At 41.2% G+C, this 21,866-nt stretch overlaps 1 protein-coding gene across 2 annotated transcripts; it reads left to right on the top strand.

Annotated features, from left to right (window-relative positions):
* The first annotated feature begins 1,516 nt into the window (after window positions 1-1,516).
* Window positions 1,517-21,358, top strand: poc1a (POC1 centriolar protein A). 2 transcript variants are annotated; one of them, XM_029827076.1, is made up of 11 exons: window positions 1,517-1,719; window positions 4,045-4,129; window positions 4,233-4,404; window positions 4,548-4,727; window positions 4,841-4,948; window positions 5,207-5,322; window positions 6,517-6,650; window positions 9,473-9,541; window positions 9,760-9,915; window positions 15,914-16,141; window positions 20,440-21,358. In XM_029827076.1, the coding sequence occupies exons 1-11, from the start codon at window positions 1,705-1,707 to the stop codon at window positions 20,506-20,508; spliced, it is 1,332 nt and encodes a 443-aa protein (XP_029682936.1). In that variant the 5' UTR covers window positions 1,517-1,704; the 3' UTR covers window positions 20,509-21,358. The 2 variants fall into 2 exon arrangements, with proteins under 2 accessions (XP_029682936.1, XP_011612320.2); XM_011614018.2 differs by lacking the exon at window positions 1,517-1,719 and adding an exon at window positions 2,710-3,028.
* The last annotated feature ends 508 nt before the right edge of the window (window positions 21,359-21,866 follow it).

Below are 21,866 nucleotides of genomic sequence, written 5' to 3'. Positions count from 1 at the left end.
AACAGCTAAAGATCATCATTGGTATTGTTGAAAAGTTATGGTTTTAATCTCAACAGAAATCCCAGATTTCCTGGTGAGAGCTGCCAGGAACAGGGGTGATATGGAAAAATGGGCCTCATTAAAAACTCAGAGTTGAAGATATCAAGTAATTAACATTAACCACATCCTTCTCTTCTAAGAATATTAGTTTCTATTTCTGTTACACTTCCTATCACAACAACTGCAGTGTGTTAGCATGTGCACAATTGTGCGCATGCATGTGGCTCTTCAGGGAATATGACTAACAGGGAATTTACAGGGTTCCAGTTGAACAGTCTGTTTTTCTTCTTCCTCCTTCCTCCAGCTTTTATGAGTAAGCTGTGTAGTTTTACTTTATCTACTACAGCAATAAACTCTTAATAAGTTCAGGGAAGGGTGCCGTGAGCCTCATTTACAGTTTTATGATTGTTTTCTTCTCATGTTTAAAAAGGTTCACTAGTTTTTTTTGAGAATTCCAGTTAAATTCCATTGTGCATATTTAATGAGGACATTGTCAAAATCCTATTAGAATTCCCACCACTTTCAACTTTAAACTACAAATGCGTTGTGTTTTGCTTGTGGATTCAAAAGCAGCAAGATGCAAACACACAACATGCAGCCGCTGTGGGGAACAAGCAATTTGCAGTGTGACACGTTGGCTGCTGTGGGAGACGAGCGTGATGTCACTGTTTTGTGTTGAGGGGACACAAGCAACACAACAGGTTAGCCTGTGAGAGATTGTCGTACTGTAACAACAAAGGACTCTATACATGTAGGACAGAGGGTGAAATCTCATCAAAGCCTTGCAAAACACAATCAAACACCAGAACTGAATGTAGAATGTTGAGCAACCCTGAGGTCATTTTAATGATGTTGACATCATAAAACGTAAGGATGGACTATTTGTTGGTATAAAGGATAAGTATGATAATGTAGAAGCCAGAATTAATGAGACATAAGTCACCTTTCTCTTCAGAAGGCACGCTTTGGATATGGACACTCTTTGTCTTAATGAGACTGATGGTGACTCATTTTGTTTTTAAGTGTATTAAGTAACCTTCTGATGTAAAATTTGAACAATTAAAAAAAAAAAACTCCTTCCCAGCATACTTAAACCCCTGTTGTTCTCTGTTACTTTGCAAGTATAAATTTAATAGATCTAATATTAAATAAACATTAATGACAAATATTAGAAAGCATTTCCCCTCCCTATACTTATGTGGATATTTAAAGACTCATTTATAAATAAAAGAAGGTTATCTTTCATAATGCAACTTGTTTCGCCACATAATCGAATCATTTCCATGAATGCTACACTACTGACACCTGGCGGTAAGACAGGGTCATGGCAGTATGACATTCTTTTTATAATCAAAGATCGAAGAGCATTTGCAAAATATATTATTGCAATTACAATTATTTTGACAATAACTATAACAACTGTGTGAATTACTTATTTCAGAAAGCTTGTAGAAAACAACGGCCCCTTTAAGAAGCGCGGCCCAAGCTCAGCGCCCAACCGGGGCGCGTAAACTGAATCGTTGTTGTTGCCCGCAGCTAACAGTTACCATTAGTTAGCGTTAGCATGTGAGTTACTAATAGGTTAAAGTTCCACTAAAGTGTCATTTTTATCTCTGGAAGAAGTGAGAAACATTCCACATATTTCTATTTCACAATCCAAGAAAAATGTCTTCCATAATGGTGAGTGTACGTGAGCGACATCGAATATACGGATATGTAGATACATCGCGTTTTTTTTTGTTTAAATTACAACCTAAAGATCTGTTTTCATTATACATTTGTATTTACAAGTGATGCACTGAGCACAAAATTAACATTTTACACGTGACAATTTTCTCCAGGTAAACCGTAAGTTGTGCAACGGATATTGCGTAGATTTTTACCTACAACTATAAATTTACGTAAGTCTGTAATAGTATTACAGTGAATACGCAATGACATGCACACTGTTATATATTTTTATTTAAGAACGCCTGTAGTGTTTTACGACGGCCACCCATCCGTTTTTATAATACCAACATTGAAATGTTAACGTTGAAAAATACTGTTAGAACCTTGCACACTAGCATTAAATTATAGGAACATGTCTTTATTTTAACAATTCTAATCACGATGATGTAAAAGTTTTCATTAAAAAGTAACTCCAACTTTCCTGAATCTCTAAACACAAAAGAATGTGTAAATTGTGATGTTTGCTGGGCTGCGTTAACAGAAGAGACATGGCAGGTATAATATTTATTTACATATCAAAGAAAGTGTGGGGAAAATTGGCATTTTTAGTCCAAAATAAACCAGTTTTCTGTGAATAATGCATGTCCATCACTATTCTGCGTTACATTGTTTGGGCTCAGCCATCGACGCCATATTTGTCGAAGTGCCTCATGATGATGCCCAGCTCCAGCTCCACACTTCCCATTGCTTCGGTGTTCAGCCTATATCTGTCCGCCCCGCTGTATATGATGTCCGGGCTGCGGAGCTGGGGACCTCCGCCGATAAACATTTGCGCCAGCTGCTCCTGCCAGGAACCGAGCGGCCTCCAGGTTACACAGCTGATCCGGTGATGTCCGGGGCTGGAGGGGACGTGGCAGTAGCCGTAACCGTACATTTGGCTGCGTCCAAACGAGTCTTGGTGCCACACTTGTAAGTGCAGTTTGGGCCAGCCCTGGAGGCCCTTGGTTGCGTAGTGCAGGTCAATCGGGTGGCTCCAGTACGCCATGTCGCCAATCTGGGGGATATCCACCTGGGTCTGGCCCTCTTTAAGCCCCGAGAGAAGACGCCATGCTCCGCCAGTATGAACGCCCCATTTACAGAAAAGGCTGCTCTCTGGGAAACCGCTAGCGCCGACAATCTGGCCGATAATATGCAGCTCCGCCATATTATGAGCATCTATTTATACATAACCATCCAGGAAGTCTTTGCTCATTCCGGCGGACTTTTACGGTTGTTGCAAGGCTTAAGGAGCACCATGGCCACAGCTCACGTTTCCTTGGTAACCCTGAGATTTCTGTTTTTGTGTACCCTCTTTAATGTCTGACAGGCTACACTTCCGGTAGATTATTTTCAAACTCAACGAACTACCATCGAGTCTATTTTTAAAAGATCAGTCTTACACGTTTGACACGATGATAATTATCCTAATCTGACGATTTTTGTTAGCGGCGTAAACTTAAAAATGTGTCCTGACAGTTCTCACATAGGGAAGAGAAATATCAAAGACGCTTTTATGACGTAGTTTCCCCAAATTCGTACTGACAAATGATAAATTACGGTGTATTTAAAAAAAAAAACCTCGATGTTTGACAGCTTTGGAATATAATTGTATTTGTAACTACTGATTTTTCTGTATTTTATTTTATTTATTTAAAAAACGCACCATTGTCCACGTATTGTGAAACAGCGCCATCCTGTGGTCACGGAATATATACTAATACAGTATATTAAATAAATAAGATATTGCATTGCTATAACAACACAGTCGGACTTTTAAGCTAAAACTCTTCAGTAATATACAGCCAACATTTAATGCCAGAATTTCAACTTCATCCAATTACTTAAAACTATTTGATGCAAGTATTTAAATGAACCCACAGTGAGAAAAAAGTTTGAAAAAAGTTTCTCCATCTCAGTCTCTCTGTCACAGTAGAATTAACATCAATATATTGGTTTAAGGTAATGGAAACCACCTATTTTAACTATTCTAACTGCAGACAGTTGGCTCCACACTCACAAAATCATGGATCCTTTCCAGTGCATACACTTCTAAGACCCACCACAGATTTGTTTCCTCTCAGTGTGATGTATAAGGTTCTTTATACACCAGGGAGACTCCATCCTTAGGGTTTAAACCTATGCTGGAGCATTTTACAGGAAAGACTAAAGTGATAGCAAATATATGTACAGAAAAACTATAATTTTTAAGAATAATTATAAAAAATATGTAATGCATTCTGTATTTAAAAAGGGATGTTCCTACAGTTTTTATGTGTCTGTCTCCTTGTTCTCCAGCCTGATCCAACTTTGGAAAGGCATTTCAAGGGCCACAGGGACAGTGTGACAAGTGTGGACATCAGCTACAACATGAAACAGATTGGTAACCATTGCCAATCTCTTTTTATTTAATTTTCTCTGATGTATATTCCTGTGGTCAGCTACAAAACACCATCTTGTCTCACCTGTGTCCGCTCCTCTCATAGCCACCGGCTCTATGGACTCCTGCGTCATGATCTGGAACATGAAACCTCAGATGCGAGCTTATCATTTTAATGGACACAAAGATGCAGTCCTGTCGGTCCAGTTTTCTCCCTCGGGTCACTTGGTGGCCTCCTCATCCAGAGACAAGACTGTACGTCTGTGGGTGCCCAGTCTGTGAGTCACACATTTGATTTCCAATATAACGCTAACATATTTTCCATGAAAGGATTAGTTGGGATGTGTTCTTTGTTTCTGCCAGCATAGAAAATGAAACATATCAGTTTTATTGTTGTGTCTGTGCTTATATGTACATACAGGAAGGCTGAGTCTACATCCTTCAGAGCTCATACTGCCTCCGTGCGCAGCGTTAACTTTTCAGGTGATGGACAGACTCTTGTCACAGCTTCTGATGATAAAACCATCAAAGTCTGGACGGTCCACAGGCAGAAGTTTCTCTTCTCTCTCAGCCGGCATATCAACTGGGTCCGCTGTGCCAAGTATGCACAAATGACACATTTTCACATGCACATTCGTCTGTGTGGTGCTTGTTTGGGGCTGGAAAATGTTGCCATGAGGCCTGATCAAGTAATTTAGGTCGTATTTCTCATAGATTTTCTCCAGATGATCGATTGATTGTGTCATCCAGTGATGATAAAACAGTTAAACTGTGGGACATGAACAGCAGAGAGTGTATTCATTCATTCTATGAGCACACAGGGTGAGTACCTGAGGCTGCAATCATCCATAGCAACAAGCTGCGCTTGTGGTAATTTATAGATAACAGTTAAGGAGAAGATGTTCTCTTTATTGATTAGGAATTCTATGTGTTCATATTTAAAATGCTCTTTGACGATGTTTCGATATTTGTTAGGTATTTTTGAGTATAGATTTTATTTGGGTGTTCTAAATTAATTTGAAATTATGCAAAAACTGATCCAAATACCATGCTCATTAAAAGAAAATCCCCTTTTTTAAGCTATTCAACCTGTGTAGACTTTCATCCAAGTGGACTATACATCGCTTCTGGCAGCACAGACCACTCTGTGAAGGTGTGGGACATCAGAACTCACAAGATGCTACAACAATACCAAGGTACGCACCCCCAAGACACGTGGAAGTAACCCTTTACCCCCTGACACAAAGGCTTTGCAAGACGTTTGTCTGTGTGATGAATATCAATCCATATAATGCAACATATGCTAATATGCTTCAGTTCTTTTGGTGAACAACTTGGTGCTTTATAGGTGCTCCAGATTTTCATTGCAAAGTAGGATGGTTGTGAAGAAATGTCACATTTATAGTAAATATTAATTGGTGGCACTTAATTGAATTAGTGAATTTACTACAGTTTAATAGTTTATAGCAATAAAGAAAATATATATAGGTGAATTGAAAAAACCTTAAAACAAGGATGGAAAGAGTCATAATTGTATCACTTTTGCAGCACAGTTCAAACCATTCACCTTTTAACTGTGGAAAGTACAGCTGAGGCCTAACTTAACTGCTTTCAATTCTAGTCATAACCAAGACTCATGCTTTCTGCTGTGTTCAACAAATCAAATGTCGAGCCTTTTCTTAGACTGCCAGTCAGTCTGATTGATCTGAAAAGCCCTTAAAATGGATCTAAATTGTAAGATTTAATAACAGATAATCACATTTGTCTGAAGAGATGGAGGATGACGTTAAAAGCTTCTTTGCTCTTCTGCCCTTTTCAGTTTCCACGTGTTTCACTCCACACAATTGGCCTTAAGCCTGTGGTTTAAAAGTCTTAAAATTACTGTTAAAAAGCCAGTGTCATTATCAATAATTATTATGCTGTTATTTACATCCAATTAGTAGAAGTTAAGCCTGTAATAATACCTTTTCCTAATGTATTTAGGGAGCTTTCCAATCAGATATACAACACAGCAGAGTCCTACCATCATGCAGCCACCAGAGGGAACATATCGCTTGTTAAATGTCATTTGTTGATGTTTCAAAAGCTTAGTTGACTTAGTTAACTTGAAATGGATTGATCTCACTTTCAAGTTACACACCATACCCGTCATTTATATCAGAAAAAGATTAAAATGATGAGATCCTGGTTGATTTGTCTGGATGGATGTCACATTTAGTCAAACGCAGCTGGTGAGAGTATAAATGCAACATGACTGCAGGCCGATAATCTGCTCTTTAATTCTGAGATACTCCTGAGTAACTGTGTGTGTGTGTGTGTGTGTGTGTGTGTGTGTGTGTGTGTGTGTGTGTGTGCGTGTGTGCGTGTGTGCGTGTGTGTGTGGTTTCCAGTCCACAGTGGTGTGGTGAACAGCTTGTCTTTCCAACCTGCTGGTCATTTCCTTATCACTGCATCCAGTGACTCTACAATGAAGATCCTGGACCTGGTTGAGGGGAAACTGTTGTACACACTGCACGGGCACAAGGTACAGACACGTTCAAGTCAGCAAAACAAAGCCAGTTGTGTAAATACTGAAATGATCATCCTGCTTTTGAAGAGAACAAAAGGAGTAGAGTAACTGAGGAATGAACGAAGGTGATGCAGCTTCCTCAGTCGTGATTGTGTGTTTAGTCTTTACTCCTTGTGTGGGTGAGTGTAGCCGAAATTTGATGAGGACAGTTATGTATTTGTCATCTCTTTTGTGCACGTTTGATTGTCTGAAGCGTGTGTGTGAGTACAATACCTCATTTTGTACGTGGTGTATTTTAGTCCTTGACAGGCGAGTGGGCAGCCCACTCGTGATGACTCCTCTTAGGGCTGTTGGAAGGAAGCTGGATCTGCCCCCGTTCCTCTGGAACCTTTCTACCTCCTCCCTGGGTTTATATCATCCCCTTTTCTCCCATTGTCAAAGTAGTGTCCTTGTGATATTCCAGCCTCCGCACCGTTGTTTTCCAGTCTCCTCCAACCACCTCCCGTTCCTTCTGCAGACTTGCTGTCAGATTTTGTCTGGCTGGACAGCTTTCCGACTGCTCCTGTTTGTTTAGCTGATGGACCAATTTGCTGTCTGCTCGTGGAATCCACTGCCCTGCCAACACCACTTGCATCCATCTGTTTAACTATCCCTTGTATATGTTGCCTCCCGCTTTTTAATTTGTGCTTTTTTTGTGCCTGTGACACCTGCGCTTCATTTCATCTTTGGTTGTCACACCTCCAAAGTTGGCATCTTTAGCACTTTATCTCTGTGGCTGTTCTTTTTGGCCTGCTGGTGATTCCACCGATCTGTGGCTGCAGGGAGTTCTCAATCTGCTATTTTTCTATCCAGTCGTTTATAGATAAATATTACGATACATCAGAAGAGAGCGTTATCTATATCGAATTAATAGCCAGCCTGTCAGAAAGAATAAAACACAGCTTGCATTAATATAAAACCTATATAAAAGACCTGATTTCAGTGTTGTGACTCTCATTGGAAAGTTCCATCAAAACTGTGTTTCCGCGTTCACACCTGCTGTACCCTCATCAATGTTCCATAATGGTAATCCAAGCATTTCTCCTGACATCACAGAAATGCTCATTTTCATACTCAGCACGCACTGTGCATGTAAACATAGCATAGCATTTCTCAGTTGGTACACACAGTGTTTAATATGCTGATGCATAAATCTGGCTCTGTACATCATAGACCAGCACAATAATGCTGATAAAGAGAAGCAGATTTTACCACACAAACACCCCAACACGATCAAATGACTGGAATCTGCTCCTGGCTTTAATTTGTGATGTACTGCAGAAGGGAGAAGTTAGAGCAAAAATGCTTAGACGTCCAAAGAACAGATGCGCACGGCAGTGGTGCGATTATCCAACCTGATCATATTTAGAGTTGATGGTTATGAGAGTGTTATTTTGTTGATTTAACTTTCTGAACAGTACCATGTGGGACCTGTTTGGCTGTTGTTGTATCAGTTCGTAAAATGTGTTGGACTCATTGGCCTGTCAGACTCACTGTATACGTGTGTGTGTCTGGCTATGGCAAGTGCCCGCCTGGCAGCAGGCATTAGTCAGAGCAGAGACAGAACATGCTGTCTGTCAGGCCGCTGCGTTGCCATAGTGACGCTGTCTGCTTCTCTCAGGTGCTTCTGGGAAACCATTCCTCACCCCAACCAGCCTGTCTGGATGTCAGCTGCAGGACGCGGCTCCTTTTTTCCCTTCCCAGCCTCCCTGTTCTCTTTTCTTCTGTTGTGTTTTGCTTTCTTCTTCATCCTCTTTTTGAAGGAAATAAGAGGTCAGGCTTTAGGTGTTGACTTGTTTACCGCTGTGCAGTAAAGTGGGATTCATGCGCATGTCCATGATTTTCATGAATTTACACATGCACGCACGCACACACACACACACACACACACTCTCTGTGCCTCCCTAAATCCTGAGGAGGTAGTGTTTTTGATCAACTTCAGTCTTTAGTTATTGATCACTCTGCTTGAGCTACAGTCTCACGTGCGCCTCCTTCACACACTCCCACACACGTGCAAGCTGCTACCCTGTAGATAATTTTAGTGTCCGATTTACATGTACATTTTACCAAATTAGCCATTCATAATAATAATAATAATAAACCTAAACATTTTCCGGCTACGAATTGTATTTATGTTGATGTATGTTGCATAACCGCAAATGTTGCACCACACAACATAACGAACATTGTACATTGAACTATGCACATTTTTCGCCATTGTGAAATCAACTGGGACTTTTGGTGGAAATGCCGCTCCACATTTCCCATCTTTGGTATTGTGATGGTAGACTGGCAGATGAGGCAAACGCACCCATTCTTTATGAAAGTGATAAGTTTCATTTTTCTTACTTGGTCCAGTTCCCCCACCCATTATAATACCCGTTATAATTACCCCAAAAAAAGACAAAAGCGAAATAATCGCGGTAACAAACTGACTAGCTTGTTAGCTTTACTGCGCTTATTGTCGTTGTTGGTGCATGCGCAGTTGCCCAAGCGTTAACAAACTTCAGATGTCATGTGACTAGCTGCCCTGCAGATCAATCAAGTGATGGGTCGGATGATAGGCTGACGTCTGTGTTTTTATTGTCACGCGTCCTACCGATCGTACCTTGGCGATCGACGTGTTGAGCACCCCTGTGGTAAACAGGTTAATTGGTAAACAAGGACACTTTCACAATGGTTTTGATTTGACTGATAACAGAATTGCAGATCCTTTTCATATATTGATAAATTAGAAAGTTGCTCATCAAAGACAAAGCCCTCCATTATTCACTTGATTTTCCTTTGCTTCATTCTAGTCCCCAGTGAACTGTGTAACCTTCTCCAGGACAGAAGATTTCTTTGCCTCTGGGGGATCTGATAAGCAGGTAAGGGCTTTATTCATGACTATGGAACTTTTGGGCTATTTTAAGAACTTGATATGCCTTTTGATATTCTTGTAATGTCTTTTTCAAACCTTTTATGAACAGTAATTCTCTCAAAAATTACTAAAGTAGAGAGGGAAACGCCACTTGTCCACTGCATCTAATTATTATGTGTGTATCTTAGTGAGGCTTTGGCTTAAAGAACAATTTCTACTTTGCAGGTATTGGTGTGGAAGAGCAATTTTGACTCTGAGAGTAGTGATCCTGTCAGTGTACAGCACCAAGTTTCTTCAAAAGTGCACAACATGCCTTCGAGAGCAGCCAGCTCCACAGCCCAGGACACCTTTAGCACGGCGCCATCTGTGCACCACCGACAGGCAAGTTCAGACAGCATTCTGCATTCCTTCTCTTTTTCATGTGAATTTGTTTTATTGGAGTAAATACTGCGTCCAACTTCTTTTTGTCAGAGGTACTGCGTGAAAATTTGCACTACAAAAAGGAAACGTGCAAGTGCATACATACATACATAAACTGCCTCGCTCTAAAATACATATAGCAAACAGCAACATGCTCTCTCAGTATGCAGTGGTGCAGATATGAGTGCAGCTTTTCCTCCATGCAGATCCATCCTTTGAAGTCAGGAGCGTTGCCCAAAGCTACATTCATATCTCACACGCAGGGTGAGAAATTGCTGCGTTTTTTTCCCACTGACACACTTTAATACAGGAGAAACCTTTTGACCACATGAGAAAAATGAAATATTAATATTATATTTCATGTATATCACACCCACAAAAACACTGGCAGATAATACTGTGGCTGTGTTCACTGTTCTTGCTGTGGGTCATAATACATATTTGTGTATTTACATTTGTCTTTAATGTTTAACTTAAGGGATATATTTACTATTTTTTCATTCTGTTTGATTTAATCAGAGTTTCAAGTTGATAGCTTATTCCAAATATTCCGGTGGTGTATGTGACACTGCTGTTTTTATTTAATTTGACAACTAATGGATTTCAACGATGTTCTAACTCCATAAATGTCAAAATCAGTTACGCTAAAAAAAAAATATTCAGATTGAAGCCCAGACTTCCAGACTCTAAAAACAGAATTTATGGACGAACCCCCCCTCTCTCATTGGGATGATTCAATAAAAGATTGTTGTCTGTGTTTCAAAACAAATATCCAACTGCACCGATTCCACCGCTCCCTTTCTGACTGCTGTAAATCTCTCCGAAAAGATATTGTTGGATAATTGCTTTGATAATTAGGTAATGGGTTCCAGGCGCTGCTTTTGTCACATTGGGAACATTTAAATTGGCTCTATTAGCCTGCTGTTAAATTAGTAGTTTGATGCTTTATCCAGTAAATTCAGTTCCATTTATTGAATGAAACTAAACGATTAATTTTAAAAATGATATTTCTGTCCGTGTATTACGTTTATCATTTAAATTTGTTTAGATTTACAAATCATCTAAAACTGAGGTTCACCTCTTTATCAGGCTCTGTAATATTGTGCAGAGTAATTATGTTCAATAGAAACGTTTGAAGAAGACATGGATTCTTGTGATGCATCCAAATGGTTTAATTTCTTTTGTTTAATAAAATCAAAATTGGCATCCCCGCAAGAAGAAAAAGGTTGGTTCCAAAAGTATCCGCATTGTCTTCTATGGCTGTTCATCGTCTTCTAAACCCGCTTTCTGTAAATACAAACTTATTAAGTTCCCTGTGAGTGTAATTGAAGCAGGACTTGGAGGGTATGGGAGCGAAGCAATATACCAAAAGTAATTTAGAACAACGCTCAGTCAGATACAAATATTAGTTTGTTTTTGAATATTAAATGACCTTGGCAGGTACCGTACCTGCTCCAGGTAGGACAGGATGTCACAGTCTGGCTTTGGAACATCAGGGAGCGGCTGTCATTGCAGACATTTTAATTAGGACTCCTCTAGTCTTAATTACATCAACAGGGGCAAAGTCAAGAAGCTGCCCTCCCCATCTTCCTTGTCCTTCCTCTTCATCCTTCCTCTTCATCGCAGCCACACTTGGTGTCTGCTTTCTCTTATTGATCCAACCTCTGTTGGAGGTTGAGACACACCCGCCATGATGCAGCTTTGCTTTTGTGCTGTATGGAAAATATGGAGATTAAGATTTTTCATCAACAAAGCACGAACAAAAAGCAAAAGTGTGTATCCATTGATCTTTATAGCCATAAATAGAAATGTAAAAGAGAGGCAGTTTGTTTAAAATTATTTTATAAATTAGATTTTTTTTTACATTTAATACAGATCAATCTCATTCTGGAGTGCTCCTTCAAGTCTGTGTGCACTGATGTTTGCAGGAGTTTGGCACATATAACTTAAGTCAATGACAGTTTCGCATTCCTTTCTTACAACAAAACAAGAAATGCAACTTTGGTCTCTTCACACACTTAACATGCACGGAGGTCTAGACCTCGAAGTGGGAACAAGTGGCTGCGGCCTGTAATTTTCACCAAGCTTTTCCTGGCAGTCATGGGTCTCCGACGGCTGACGGGTGCCAGTTGTGGCGGTGAATTTGGCTGTTGGCAGGTCGACATCAGGACTTGATCTGTCTTGTACTTTATATGCAAAGTGATCTGTCCATCTTTACACCACAGCTAAAAATGATGCTGCGCTAACTCTACCTGTATGCATCTTCCAAGATTTTCCTTTTCATTTATAATTTAGCCATTTATGATATATTATTAATACAGCCCCTTTCATCTCGTGTAAACTGCTGCAAGTCCCAGACACGTGTTGCTGAAGAGACGGCAGAGTAAAGATGTCACCAGCTCCCTCAGATCTTTTTGGATTTATGAGTTTAAAAGGAGAATATTGACCAGCAGCATTGACTATTAATATATAGTATTACTTCAAGCGGTTTTTGAAAACAAATACCTAGAAAGTACATGAATCACACTGTGTAAGAGGCAAAGATTCTCTAAATTGATTCTTAAAGGAAGCTTGTGGTGCAGAGCCCAGCTTAAGAAGTAGACAGAGGAATAGAACATCAGTTTGAATCATCTAACATGAGATGGGTGCTAAAACTACCCCTGCTTGCTTCACCCATTATAGTGCACATCTGGTAAGAATCCAGTTCACCAGGAGGAAATTGAGTAATGAAGCACTAATGTTGTCTTTCCATCCACAGGCCACCCGTAGCTGCTGCCCTCTCACAATCATGTCCAACAGCGTTTTCATAAGTAACCAATGTGATTATGTGATCTTAAATCTACTTGAATGCGAGGCTTCATATTAATTTCCCAGCGATGGGGACTATTCCGGGAATATGTTGAGCCTATTCGTTAAACACCATTAACCAGCTTTAAAACGGATTGTTAAGCAGTCTGTGCTCCACAAAGCTGAGCAAATCTTTTAGTGCCACTGCTCCGGTGTGCAAGAATAGATGTATCGACGTGTGCGTGTGGGCATGTGTGCGAGTGCCAACCATTGCTGACAGGCACATCAGCTCCCTCTAATCACATCCACCCTAATCCCTCCATCCACCCCCCCTCCCTCTGTCTCCAGCTTCACATCTGGGTCTTTCTCCCACTCACGTGTGCAGACAGATGAGCTTGCACGTTCGAAGACGGCTTCCCTTCACAGCTCGGCACACGCACACATCACTGCACCGCTTGCTGCAGCTTTAGGACGTGCGCTGAAGAGCAGGAGCCTCATTCCCCTTTGTGATTATTTTGTTTATTTACAGTAGCTGTAACCATGTAGCACAAAATACAGAAGCAATATATAATTCCACAAAGCCCAGGTGATTTCAGACCGCGCTGCACCTATTAGCTGCAGATTCCCCGTGTGATTGCTGTGCTCTTTTAAGTGCTGCTACCGTATAAAAGGCAGGAAGTATTGCTCTGACAGCGGGAGTTGAATGCATTTGACAGCAGGGGGAGAACGAGGAAGAGAAAAAGGCAGGAGATTCGACAAGGAAACTAGCCCGTGTAGTTTCTGGGTAATAACGGAAAAAATATTTTTAAAAAACCCTAAATTAGCATCATAAATGTGCCAACAACATTCCACATCATATGCTGAACATAAAATGGCCACTTCAGTCATTCCTCTTTGCATATATGTTCGTAAATGCAACCAAGTTAGATTTTTAGACATTAATAAGTGTGCCAAACCAAAATTCAAACAGAAATCACTGCCCTACAAGGATGCGTTCTAGACAAGAAAACAGCAGAGATAAAGGGATTAATGGTCTAGTGGAGCAAGAGAGCATCGCTGAGCAACAGGGAGGGAAAGGTAACAAAGTGGAGAAAACAGCCTCGGCACGTGAACATCAGCATTCTAAAGTCAGACGTACACAGTCGAGATATGGGAACGGGAAATAATCAATCTGGGGGGAGACGGAGGCGGCACGCAAGAAGAATGTGGGTTCAAGAGAGTGCAAAGCTGTACGAGGTTCTGATGATTTGCTGACCATGAATGAGCCTCCATGTCACATTTTAAAATAGATAGTTATGTTTCCTATTTCTTTCCGTATTTCATGTATTTATTATATCTAAACTTTTGGCTTTTCTCTTCCCTCCTGGGGTATTATATATTATGCATGCCTATTTTTTTCAGACTGTGGTTCTTGTGTAAGTTTGGGATACTTTTGAATTAATATGTGTTATAAAGTTCTGCTGTACAAGTACAGCAGAACGTAAATGTCACTGTGGAAGAGGAAAAGTGCAGGTGAATACATTTCTGCACGTTGAGTAGATGGCATGACGCTTGCTCTTTCTCAACAACAACACAATCACATACACAACAGATAGGTGCTAAAACTGCTGTTCAAGTTTGTGTGTGTGTGTGTGTGTGTGTGTGTGTGTGTGTGTGTGTGTGTGTGTGTGTGTGTGTTAGGGCACATAGCATTAAACAGTTTTGGATGTAGGATGTGGGGTATGTTGGTATCTAATAGTGTCAGACAGAGTTTAATTTGGGCTGCAGGATGTTTTCCACTGTTGGTTTTCCAGGTGATTCATGCCCATGCATGCGTCTACTTCTGTGCATTTTATAAGTTCCCATGATCCCCCCCCCCCCCCCCCCCCCACACACACACACACACATATGGACTTTGCATTTTTTCAGATTCAAGATTTACTTTATTCATCCCTGAAGGGAAATTGAATACACATTTCTAGCACATCATATTTCTTATTTTCCTGCTTTTCCAATGGTTGATGTTTACACATCCGACACAAAAATATCTCAATATATAAATTGGTAAAGACCAAAAGTTCATGTTTCAATAGTTTATTAAAATACTGACTGCAATCATCAGCCAGTGTCCGAGCAGGTGCAGGAATGTCACAGACTCTCTCAGCAGTGAACAGTTTGAAATGTTTGGGAGTAAACATCCACATATTTATTTCATTTGAATCACAGATGGGTGTGATTTAAACTAGGGGATACCTTTACAATCAGGTGTGATTGAGCAACTGTTTTATCAACTAACGGGGACTAAGGTTTGGGAACATGTTCGTTTTTGAATGAAAGTCAGACGCACAATCCACCTGCAACTGCTGTTGTTTATTATTCCGTTCAACAGGAAAGCCAGAGCTTTAAGGATTGCGTTACAAAATTTTCCCATTTGTGGAGCATGTAGTGTGGTGGTTTGGGGCCATTTTTTTGGAGTTTCTGTAACCTGCAAGTTGCAAGAATTTGATAGGAATCACAGTTTGTTCCAGATTCTCATCCTGGCTGCATGATCCCATTTTTTAGACAGGTCCTGGTTGAGGTGGGGCTACAAAACCAAATCCTTTTGTCTTTTGCCGCTTAAGCCTCCTTCACCGTTTGTCCTTCAGGTTAACGCGGTCTCAAGGGAGGTCACATGTACCGTATTTGGTGTAGTATTTGCTTTGTTGTGGGTTAAATTCTGACTTTCTTCTTAAGTAGAACAAAAGATAGTCCGTTGTACATGACTACAGGGCCTCACTGCACATTACGCTGGGGCAACACGTGTGACCACATCTGTATTAATGTGCAGTTGGGTGTCCGTTCACACGGACAGCTCTGCCTATCGGGCTCCATTTAGGGAACGGTCATTTGATACAGTCTTACACATTTAGCCAAGCTTTACCATTTATGCATGGGAAAAGTGCCTTGAGATAAAAATTACTGTCATGTGATGCACATGTGCACACACACCATGACGCTAATAGATGGCATCCCTTGGTGATAATGTGGCAGCAACGAAACAAATGGTTCAGAATATGTTTTACGTTTGATTTTGGATACAGATAAAATGATCTAAAATGTGCTTTTGATGAGGAGGAAATGGAAAGAAAGAGAATGTGCGGAAAAAATGTGTGATTTGCTGTTGTTATTAAATCAGATACTTTCGTGTTCCCAGGTTTCTAAACTACCAGAGGACCACATGGTTGCCCCCCCATGGAGGGGCAGCAACAGCAGAACGACCCATTTCCCCAGCACCAGTCCCTCGACCACCCAGCACACACTCAGTGAGGACTTACCCCAGCCCTTGCCTCGAGGTCAGGCTCATTCACCAGAGGGAAGCATCCCCCCTCATCTGACCAGCACCCTGGAACACATTGTAAGTCAGCTGGATATTCTCACTCAGGTAAGGACAATTTAAATTCCTTCTTACAAATGTTTCAGAACTCATGCCGTGATGTTGGCTGGATATCAAACCACTACAGTGTCAAGAAGCCATTGCTGTAGAGCACACATGTAGTAAACACTCAATCTCCTGTAGTTCTTGTAGTTTTATCATACAACTTTTAGCAACTTACCAGCAAATATTAAGGGTCAGGCTGATCCTCATCTGTTTTGCTTTTTTTTAGCAATCGCTAAATATTTAGTTTGAATCATCCGATAACCAATGTTCCCTTATGACACACAGTTTCACTGAATGCCAAACTATTGACTAACAGATAATATTTGTAGCGCTAGACTGAAACATGAAGGGTTTGTACCGGAATTGTATAATCTTTATGATTGTTGAAGTGGGATATAGGATGAGAGAAGCACAACCGGCCTACAGAGACTTTTATAGATGCAGCTGTAGGTCGTCAGAAGGACGTCTATGAAGCACTTTCAGGAACGCAGCACTGTTGTTTTGCTTCCTGAACATACAGAAGTGTAGGAGCCCTTCGCATCTGTGTGTCTGTCTTTTTTCCGTGATTTTCCTTCGTTTCGTCTTTGTTACTTCTTCTTTCAAACAGCAGCTCAGCATGTGGGAGTGCTTAACACTGGCCCAGAGCAGCAGGGCTGTAAGTAGCCCCTCTGGGGGGTGTGGGGGGGTGGCGATGACCTTTTGTCTTTCAAACACACTGTACCTCCACTCTGGACGCGGATTGATTGTCTGTCCGTGGCTCCATCGTTCAGATTTTGCTGTTTGGTTTCATTCTTCATGGGTGGAAATGCTCTTTTCTGTTCTAAGAAAAGATAATCGGTGAAAGAGGGAGTGAGAGTTCCACTGTGAGAAGAAAAGAAAAAAAATGCAGAGACACTGTGGCTGTATTTAGATGGCTTAACCACTCCTTAAAGCATCCCTATGAAATGTTTTGATTCCTTGTAACATCTGCAAATCCAGGATGCAGAGATTCCTGAAATCCCTTGAAATTCCTGATAAATCTACCCAGTGGAGCCATTTTAGCATTGAGAAAATTCCAAACCATTGAATCTGTAATTTGATAATTGCATCATTTTGTGGTAAATTAGAATGCTTATTTACCATTTCAACCCATCCTTCTTGTGCAGTGAAGGCTGACAGGCTCTTATTGAAATATTAAAACACTTTATACAGTTGACTTACTGATTAACCCCCGAAATATAAACTGTGCCTCCATTCAGGATATTATCTCTTTGTGAAGACTTTCCCTCTAACACTTTCAGGCTTCTTTTTCTAACTGTGAGATTCGAGAAGACTTCTGAAGAAGGGAGATGATGAATTATTCAACGTGGGACTGAAGCTTTCACAGCCACAGTTTGCTGTGTTGGCAAGTTTTGATCCTTCCGTCCCTCCCTTCTTCGACGAATGCTTCCTCATAGAGAATACCCATCACAGGATTAGTCATTATTGGAATTGAAATGCAGAGCAATGGTCAAAGAGGTTTTAACAATTAAAAACTAATGTGCGAATATTAAATTATTGCAACCACAAAGACCAAAAAGGAGACCTATTTTCAAAAGTGTGCGATGTTTGCAGAAATATACATTGGAAAATCTGTTCGTGTTTGTGTGCATTTGGCCACAGGGGTCATCAGTCTGGATTATTATGGACTGTGGGACAACTGTTCCTGAGCCTGGTGGTCTGTGCTCATGAGGCTCTGATATAATGGCCTTCTTCCTGCATTCCTAGTTGTAGAGCTCCACCATAGTTGGAAGCTCTGGTCTGGTGATGGGCCACACAGCCTTGACCAAGCTCACATGTATAGAGAGTTCCTGCCGTACCGGGCAGTGATGCAGAATACTCTCCATATTGCACCTGTAAATTTACAGAATACCTTGTAGGCCATCGTGTCTCCTTGGTCTTCTGTGGAAGAAGAGCTGCTGTTTTGTTGTTTGTTGTTTTGTTGTAGCCCAGGTCAGATCCTCGGTGATGGAAAGGAACCAAATGAACCTGGAGGTGAGGACTCCCGCCACTGCTGTCCGGTTGATGGTGATGGGGTCGTGTCCTCCGCTCCTTGGTTCTACTGGCACGACGTTGTAGCAACTCCTCTCTATACACCATATTGACCTTGGTGATCAGACTGATGATGGCGGGGTCATCAGCAACTTTTATGATACTGTTGAAGCTGTGTGTGGTGGAATGTGTGTAGAGGAATGGGCTGAGCATGCAGCCCTGAGGGACGCCAGTGTTGACAGTGATTGTGGAGGATGTGGTCGTACCTTTTCTAGCATTTTGCTGCGCCACTCCAAGCAGCTCAAGTCGGCTGTTTTCTGAATTTTATGGACTTTATAACCATCGGCTTACTCTTAAAATTCATTTTGATGACTAGCTTATAGCACAGAGACTTAAAGATCATGACAGGAACAATGTTTCACTTCATGTTTGCATTCATTTTGATTCATTTTTCACTCCAGAATGACTTTATTGAATCAGTGTTGCTGTCTGTTATTCTTTTTCACACGTTAGCCACATCGCATGTAGTAACACCATTGGTCGTTTGTATTCTACTGAACAGTTTATCAGTCTTTGACTGCCAGACTTTTGTAGCGTGGGCCATACCAAAGCTATGAGAGCATGTAACCGAGGCCAGTAATGCTTAAGGCATCGGAGGGTGTAATGTGTTGTAGAGAGAAAAGAAAAGCAGCTCCCTCTATTTTTAGGAGCAGAAAGATTTGTTCTCCACTCTAGATGAAAACTATATGCCTGTATAATGTTGCTGCTGCCGGGGGACACGTGCAGAACCGTGCACAATAACACCAATGGCTGACCGTTCTGTAGACTGGGTGGATGTATCAGGTTGGTACAAACAGGACAATATTGATCTAGAAAACAGAGGCTGGTAGAGAGAGACAGAGAGGGAGGAAGAAGGAAATACAAGTCATTTCCCTCCCGTGGCGCATGAAATAGCAGGCGATGTTATCTGTTTTGATGACCTAAAAGAAAACACCTCTTGCCCATACATCGCTGTGTCCTCTCCATGTGTTGGAGGATGAGATTATCTAAGAGTCGTTGCACATTCCTCTGTTGTTACGTGTTTGATTATTCCTTCCTGGCTATGTGTGTTTGTTTATATGGCAGCGCGGGGTCAACAGAGGACCTCGATGGCCAATTACTGTAGCACACACATCTGGGTTGTTGGATGGAGCCTGTTGAATGTTCTGCAGTTCTCTGGTTTGTGCAGAAGGATCCGATTACCTGAAGTTATGTGTTTGCTTTAATAGCTCGTGGGGCCAGAATCAAACCAGATCCTTCCCATCATTCAAAAATCACAGCCACTCCTTTGGTATCCTTCCCAATATCTCCCAGCCGAAGAATATGAACTCCATATTTAGTTCCTCATCAGCTGTTGAGGTATCCATTGAATCAGCGTTACTATTACATTCTTGAATGACTCCAAATCCAGCAGCATGGTTGAGATGTAATGAGGCGTTTGTCTTCCGTTAAATCGGCTAATGAAGTATTGGCAGGTATTCAGAAAACGCAATAACAAAATGTCAGTCCTGATCTCCCTTTGTCAGTGAAGCTGTTACAAGGGAAGTAACTATTTTACGATTTTATCAGGTGGTCATTAAATGAAAGCAAGGGGAGCAGATCTGAAATGAGGCGTGGATGGATGAAGTGGTGGTCCGTTATCACACGAGAGTGTGAAATAGGGGTTTTTTCATCAGCGTTCTTCTACTCAGCTTTGTCCAGATAAGAAGAATCCCTCATTTCTCACTGTTTAGGGTGATATATGGCCGCTTTAGCTCTTGGCATCATCGGCGTGATTTGGACGTGCACCATCTTCTGCCGTGCGCTCGTTCAGAGCAGGACACCCTTGAAAACGACACCTCCGGCGGCACAAACACGTTACACTCTATAACGAATGCCGTGGCTGTGGAGGATGCTGAGAGGAAAAGTATGTCACAGTGTGAGCTCACTGCCCACACATGTCCACCCTGTCTCGGAGAGGGACTTTCTTGTGTTCTGAGCACGAGAGAGAGTGCGCGCCAGACCCAGAAACACTGGTGATTTTGGGCTCAGGCAGCAGATCTCTGTACCATAATTGGCTGGATTGTGTTGCATGCACAACATCTGCTTCAAGCACACACAAACTGCCTCTTTCACACACAAACACAGCCATTATACGGCCATTACTGTCAGCCTGATGCTGCACAGTCCTCTGTAACATGCTCCTCTCTTATCTCCTTTTTTCCCCCTTTTGTCTCACTGCCCTCTGCTCCTTTCTCTCCTCCTCCTTTCAGACGGTTTCAATTTTGGAGCAGCGGCTGACACTGACGGAGAACAAGCTCAAAGAGTGTATGGACAATTAGAGCGAGATTGTCCTCCAGCTCAAGAGAAGAGAGGAGGCGTAAATACGGAGGCATCACACAGTGGTCCCATCAAATTCTAAAGGCAAAACGGTCACAACACTCGAGTTTTAAGAATATTATTCAAACCGTGCGATTTTATTCACAGAAAAACAGTCATGCACTCAGAAAACAGTTTTTTTTTTTCCACCACTGACTGCGAATATATCGTGTCTGTTTGTGTTGCTAAGACAAACAAGGAATTAAAAATTAGAGAAGTTGTTTCAGGGCAGCAGTGCTGAGCGCAGGACCTTTTCTGCTGACCAAGGGCCTGCTGCTAGACACGACTGTTCATAGGTGTGTGTGTGTGCGTGCATGTGCGAGCATATGCGTGGCCGCAAAACTTTGGACACGTGGCTGGCTGGTTGAACTTAATTGTGCCAGGAGGGTTGCAGTAAAATTTTCTATTTTTAATAAAACCAAAATATACAGTCAGAACTGATTAGGCTGTTCTCAGGAGATGCTTTTTTAAACTAAAAGCAGTTTTTTTTTAAAAAGAGAGAAATGTTGGTCTACATAGCAAAATGTTGAAATAAAATCTAGCAAATTGGATTTCTCTGTTTTAGACAGTCATTCTAAAGTGACTATATACATTATAGTTCCGGATTCTCAAGAAAAACAACGACTGGCTCAAACTGCAGACGTTATACGTGTGCTACAAGTCTGTCTTGTTTTCTCCTGGATGTTTTAATCCAACAAAAATATGTAGTTTGTCTGTCCTGATTCACTGCTAGTTACACACAGGTTCTGTCAGAGCAAGTTACAGACAATATACCTTTTTTATGTTGTTAATAAAATGTTATTTAAAATCTTACTGTATCTGAACTGTTCTTTTAAAACGAGGATCTTCCTAAGGCCAAATCCACAATGTCACTGTTTACTTTTGGGAAACTGTCTGAGTCCTCACCCCATAAATCACCGCTTTTCTTGTCTTTATTATCCTCAGCAGACATTAGAAAAATGACCTGTGAGCCGGTTCAAATGTGCAAAGAGGCTCTACAGTTTCTGCCAGGGCCAGACTGATGATTTCTCCCAAAAGCACCAGAGTCTAGAGTTCCAGTAAATACGGCATGTGCCTTGAAATATTTTACTTTTGTAGTAAGCTCCGAAAAGAGAAAACACCGACAACCAGCCATTATTATTATTATTATTATTATTATTATTATTATTATTATTATTAAGGGTTTCTGCTCCTGGATCTACCCAAACCATGGTAGCACGTTTCATCATCATTATGCTCCCAGACTGAAATAACCCATCCGTCAGGGTTCTGTTTTTGAGGGCTGTCTCAGAGAGCACGCTGGCGTCACTAAAAAAAAAAA

Source organism: Takifugu rubripes, chromosome 19 (assembly GCF_901000725.2).
Source record: "Takifugu rubripes chromosome 19, fTakRub1.2, whole genome shotgun sequence".
Taxonomy (NCBI): Eukaryota; Metazoa; Chordata; class Actinopteri; order Tetraodontiformes; family Tetraodontidae; genus Takifugu; species Takifugu rubripes.
This window is presented reverse-complemented; position numbering and strand designations above follow the sequence as displayed.

Excerpts from the sequence above, each read along its gene's own strand:
- poc1a (XM_011614018.2), top strand. The coding sequence starts at position 2,831 with ATGAACGCCCCATTTACAGAAAAGGCTGCTCTCTGGGAAACCGCTAGC. Across the intron at positions 3,029-4,044 it reads CCACAGCTCACGTTTCCTTG|CCTGATCCAACTTTGGAAAG; the intron begins GTAACCCTGAGA and ends CTTGTTCTCCAG. Across the intron at positions 6,651-9,472 it reads ACACACTGCACGGGCACAAG|TCCCCAGTGAACTGTGTAAC; the intron begins GTACAGACACGT and ends GCTTCATTCTAG.